General features: G+C 39.1%; 2 protein-coding genes across 2 annotated transcripts in view; both read right to left on the bottom strand.

The window, feature by feature from the left end:
* Positions 1-6,000, bottom strand: part of LOC110450686 (8-oxo-dGDP phosphatase NUDT18-like) — a 98,376-nt gene that overhangs the window by 53,741 nt on the left and 38,635 nt on the right. The gene's annotated exons all lie outside the window — the stretch shown is intronic.
* On the bottom strand, positions 7-3,127 carry LOC110450689. Its single transcript, XM_021498322.1, has one exon. The coding sequence runs from the start codon at positions 1,690-1,692 to the stop codon at positions 727-729; it is 966 nt and encodes a 321-aa protein (XP_021353997.1). The 5' UTR covers positions 1,693-3,127; the 3' UTR covers positions 7-726.

Below are 6,000 nucleotides of genomic sequence, written 5' to 3'. Positions count from 1 at the left end.
GGGGGGGGAGGGGCATGTGTAAGACAATGTAAAAATCCGTGTTCTGGCTGCTAAATACCAACCTTCTCGTCACCAACATTAATAGTAAATGTATTCCATAGCACCACCATATCAAATCCGTAAACTTTACCGTATTACACAGGTAAGTCACCATAACAAATCATCTCACGTACATACACCTGCCACAAATCAGCAAGTTTATGTATATAGCACCTTTTCTGTAGTAACATTCAGTTAAATTAATTTAATTTTCCAATAACGTGTTAAACGAGATTCATACCTTGTTCATCGTTCACATGATATTTGTGTCGGAACCATCAATGCCCGGCGACAAACCGATTTTTTAGTTTTACTTGATCACGTGATTCATCAGTTCGACGAGTCTTAATGCAGTATAGTTATGTTTTTGGTCAAAAGCCTCGTAGGAGTTCTAGGGATGAAAACAACACACGTTTAGACGTTTAGAGACAATGAAGTTGATGTAGAAAAGGAAGGAAATGTCCCACAATGCATCAGAAACACAGACACGTATACTGTACATACTGTACAATTTACATTCACCAGTATATCCGAATCAGCAGTAATCCATATTTCGTCATCTTTCACCACATTCATTTGGAAAAAAAACCAGATCACTCTTTTCATAAACGTGTTTCGTCCCAGGACAGAAAATTATTACACATTTCCTTCGGGTCTACCCCGGAAAACAAAACAAAAACGCTTTCTTCACACGACCGTTTCCCCAGCCCCGTAATCCACACTGTTAGTTTCCTGCACGTGATATAGATGTCCAGTGTCCTCTATCCGTTTCCTGGCGATCTTCACCAAGTTTTTCTCTTGTGATCCTATTGTTCGTTTGATCTGTTCCGAGGTGTCCCGGAAGTCAAACCAATCGCCTCTCTCACTGATACGGATATTGTGTTCGATTTCAATCATGTTTTTGCCCTGCAAGGCCTTAACTGGCGTAATATGCCGAGTCAGTAACTTGCCTACTTCCGCGAGGGCGTAGTTTGAGTCATTCGAATTATCTTCGTAGTAACTCGTGCCCTCCGTGAGGGCGTAATACCGATCAGGATGATCTTGGATCTCGCGGAACGTGCACGGCACGCACACGCATGCGGAGTTGATCTTGCTGTGAAATGTTGTTACGACTGTACTGTTGGCAAGACGACAGAAGCGTCTGTCTGATATTGATGGTCGATTGTGTTCAACTTTAAGACAATTATATTCCTGTATGACGTTAAGCTTACCATGCTCGTGGCCGCACATGTCGCACGGGCATGCGCTGTACGTGACCCCCACGCTCCTGGCCTGTACTTCCTCTGTCTTTATCCGACGAATTGAATGATTTATACCATTAAATTTTTGAACTATTTCGTCCAAATTTACAAGTAGAGATTCGTCTTCCTCGTCTCTATGTGATGAGACGGTGGTTTCACCCTGGTTGTTGTTATGGAACAATTCCCGATCACAAAGAGGACAGCACCAGGCAGACAGAGGATATCGCGCGACGTACCGACGCACGCATTGGTGACAAAGCACGTGCCCGCACGGGAACGTGTCCGGGAACTGCGTGATTTCACGAGACTTTTCATACTCTTCATGGTTGTGCTTGAAAGCGGGGGAATAATCCACCGGTTTTCCCCCGACGCTTACATCATACAACTGTAATGTCCCATCTTCCCTCGCCATGTCACAGCACTACACTAAACTGCCGCGGCCCAAATGCCTCCATACCGAACGAAGCGATACACTGAAGTGTCCATGTAAATTGATAACTACATGGTATACATGGTATACAATTCTGTCGACTATATCAGATATACAGTGAGTGGGTGCCTCACTCGCTCCGTTGTGATAAATTTAAAACGCTCTGTCTATATCTATATATACTATATCTATACGTGCCCAAGTACATATGATCGCTCGATGTCGACAGTGGGACAATATCACTTCACGTCATCGGTAAGCCGAGTGTCCAGCCGGTGGCCTAATCAATGGTGTCTGACGTCCGGTCAGACCCTAATGTTACTTAGTTATATTCAATGAACTTGTGTACACAGTGTGGTATAATATCCATATCTAACCTGGAGGTTAAACGGCACATGTATACGCCGACAGAACTCACCTTGATTTAAGTGGTTAGTTACCTGTATGCTCGCTTATATTAGACGCTCATAGCATATTCACGTGTCACATGGAGTGGTGTGTTCTAATACACTGTGGAGCTGATAAATATTTCCGTATATTTCTATATTTGACTATTTTTTGTTTACAGATACACCCAGCATGACTTGACTCCTAGACGTTTGTTACATTTATGCATATATCAACACAAGAAAAAAACCCAGATTAATAAACAGATATTTTAAAATTCCAGTATGTAATTTTCACTGAAGCAACTGATGTAAGTTTAATAATCCATCTCGAGTTTTGAATCAATGACCACGTGCCGTCGGCTGGAGTGAATCGAGAAGCCTCGTTTCCTTGGACGATTCCACACAAATAAAACTATTTCCCGAGCATTTGAGTATCACCACGCTCACCGTTTTATGTTGGCACAACATATCAAACACGTAGCGCGAGTATGTCATCGTAGCCCTGTTTGGTTCGATCCAGTCTTCCAATACAAAAAAATCATTCTTATCTAATTTCACACGCAAAACAAGTATAGATGCTACACAAAGAAATTAATTGTTAAGTGAACACGCTAACCATGCAATCCCGCCATTTGGTCCAACTTACACACTTGATTTCTGCTAGTTGAAGCCTAGTTGAAGCCTATATCCATATAAGAAATCAGCTGTTTGGAAGCCAGCCGTTTGTATGTCACTCTTTATAATACGTACAGTTCCCGGGTGAAGAATCAAATGATATTAACTTCAAAACGTGCGTAAAATTTGGCCTCTCCATCAGCCCTGTCACTATTGCAGCTGCTACTACGCATATACGCGAGACAGACTCCACGCAAGTTCTGTATCAGCGAAATATTGATTGGAACACCAGGGTTTCATTGACAATACTCCAGACACCTAACTTGGAGATTGAGTTTGGTAAACTGCCATAATATCTATAGTACTGTCTCACGAACATTGCTGGAGAGCATCTTCTGTATTGCTTCCACTTCCGGTTGTGGAGGATTATGGGAGGATGCACTGCAGAAATTATCTGGACCGTAGGCCATATGACGCCATTTCACGTTTTTTTGACGTCAAAATTGATTACAGATTGGATGAAACCGACAGAAATGGTGTGTTTTGGAACGTTAATTGAATAATTTCAGAGCGGAAAATTACAAGCAATCAGTTAAAGTGTATTCTATTTAAAGTGCATCGGGTGTGATCACTTTAAAGCGAAGATTACAACCTGCTGACGTCACACAGTACCACCCTAAGCTCGATCGTTGCACATCTGTTGCTCAATTTTGATAAATACCCGATGTGAAATGATTTTCTCTGTCATTTTCCAGACCATTAATGTAGTATTCCATTTACTGGGTTAAACAATATTTTATTTACAAATATGCAGTACATAATATAATATTATACAGAATGTAATGTTAGGGATCTGGCAACAAGTGTAGGCTCTAATATTAAGCCATCAGCCAATTCCATTTACTATATAAGGACTTATTTTTTTCCATATAATTTTGTAAGATTATACAACGTAAAAGAAAGCAGTTAGGAGCATGACTTTTCGATAACTAACTACAGTTTTGTTTAATGTGTCATACTAAAATATGATTTATTTGATTGAAAATCTTTGATTAACAGATATGGCTTCCGAAAACCCATATATCTCCTTAAAATTTCCCTTTATGTAATAAACCTTTTTTGTATTTGATTGAAGTTGAAGAGACGCAATACTTAGCTTATCAATGTTGAGGGGTGTAAGGTCAGCATTTTAACTGAGGGTTTTAGTTAAACCTAAGCTAAGATAGGCACGTGCACTGGGCTGTTATTCTCTTCTTGTCTTATCAAACAAACGACACAGAGTTGATATTGTCGATTGATGGACTTCTTGATTTGTATTTGGTTTTAAATCACTCACTCACTAAATCAAATTCAGTTTTGAGCTTTCTTCTTCTTCTTCTTCTTCTTCTTCTTCTTCTTCTTCTTCTTCTTCTTCTTCTTCACTTAAAGTTTGTTTGGTGTTCCCTTCTTAATATTGTCTTCGGTAATTTACCCTTCTATTTTATTAATTTTCTGTTTGATCAAGTTGAGGTCCTCGTTTTGGTCATCTTAAATTAAAAAATGTGTGTGTTTGAATTAAAACTTTTTTATAACTAATAAATACCAATAATTTAAAGTATTCCTTTAATTTCTTTTTGTTATTTGCTTTAACGAAACTAGAAACAGCTTAACTATGGAACGATGTTTGTTTTTAATCTATTAAAAATGAATGCAAACAATGAATTTATAAGCATCAAAATCATATGTTTGTGCATTCTAAGAATGACAGAAAAGTGCTACATTATCTTAATGTTAAGAACTGCCACTTGCCGTCCTTACATTGTCGTAACAACGTGTCATCTCATTTAAGATGTGATGACTTATCATCAATACAACAACATTAAACTCGACCTTGATACATATAGTACAACAAACCAATTAAAGCCCCCCCCCCCCCCCCCCCAAGGATATTTATTACTATGTCCCTGCCTGATGTCAAATATACCTGGTATAATTTACTGCTACTCGATTTAATTTCTACGCTTTGTAAGCATTTCCCTTATTTGCATATGCCACTGTTTATTCGGCACAGCGTGTTTGCATACATTGTATAATTTATCTACGAGCTAGGCAGGTGTCGGACATCTTGCCACGTGGGCTCCAAAACCTGTTCGTTCAGTTTGTTTTCAAAAAGGTGGTGATATTTCAAAAGAAATAAAAACCTGAAAGACTTGATGTGATTTTAGATTGCTGTATTCAATGAAGCGCCAAACATCTCGTTCTGCGCAAGTGGGCAAGTATTGAAGACGACCATTAAGTATGACGTCTCCGCTTTGTGAAGTTGATATTTCGGAGCCATTCCGTGTTCCATTCCGTGATCTCATCCGTGTCGCTGGTAAACATAGACATGACCTTGGCTGCCTCGCGTACAAAACTAAAAGTGGGTAAATTGTTTACGACTTCTGAAGAATAATTTGAAGGTTATCTTGAACCGACTTGGCTCATAAAACATATACACTATATTAATCGATCAAAGTACATTTTGTATTTCATCTTAAGTAAATTGCCATGTCATCGATCTTGATCCCCGAGATACGTAAACTGATTATTGACTCGCTGGATCAAATTGTCTTGAAGCAGACTTTTCTACTGAATGACACGATACGATAAAATACTCTTGTTAGATTTAAAAAAGACAGACAGACATACAGACAGACAGGGAAAACAACAGACAGAGAGACAGACAGAGCATTTTCATCTTTTTATGTCAGACAATTTGAAAAGGAACAGGATATGAACAGGAGCATTGGCACGGTGGCTAACTGAGAGGATCAGACGATACCTGTCTGTAATATTTCTATGGTGGCTGATTTGTGCTATAACGTTATTTTTTTGCAGCGAAAAAGCGGTAGTTTTTGACAATTCGCCGTATTTAATATCTCCTTTTAGGAGCGAAATGCCATAAAATGCACCAGTCATGTACGTATATTACGCCCTTCTTATCATCGCCAATTCGCAGCAAAGTTAACGACAATATTTTTTCAACTGCTTTTCTTAACTGGGAGTTTATTTTGCTGAATATTTCATCGCCAATTGCAATATTGAACTTGGTAGGGAAATAGAGGTTTGTGACATGCTATGAAGAACAAGAAACCAGCTTTGATGTTTCTAACGAATTCAAGGGAATTGGACTTCCAAACCATCATAAAGAAGGCAACAGAGTTGACCTATTGGTTTAGAAAGCCCAATGAGATAAAGAAAATCGAGTTGAACCAACTGAAAGGTTTACATAGTAGGAAGAGGAGTGCGAAAGCAAGGAGACAGAAGA

The sequence above is a fragment of the Mizuhopecten yessoensis genome, unplaced genomic scaffold (genome assembly GCF_002113885.1).
Source record: "Mizuhopecten yessoensis strain PY_sf001 unplaced genomic scaffold, ASM211388v2 scaffold5459, whole genome shotgun sequence".
Classification (NCBI taxonomy): Eukaryota; Metazoa; Mollusca; class Bivalvia; order Pectinida; family Pectinidae; genus Mizuhopecten; species Mizuhopecten yessoensis.
This window is presented reverse-complemented; position numbering and strand designations above follow the sequence as displayed.

Bases quoted from the DNA above. Each gene is read 5' to 3' on its own strand.
- LOC110450689 (XM_021498322.1), bottom strand. From the start codon at position 1,692: ATGGCGAGGGAAGATGGGACATTACAGTTGTATGATGTAAGCGTCGGG.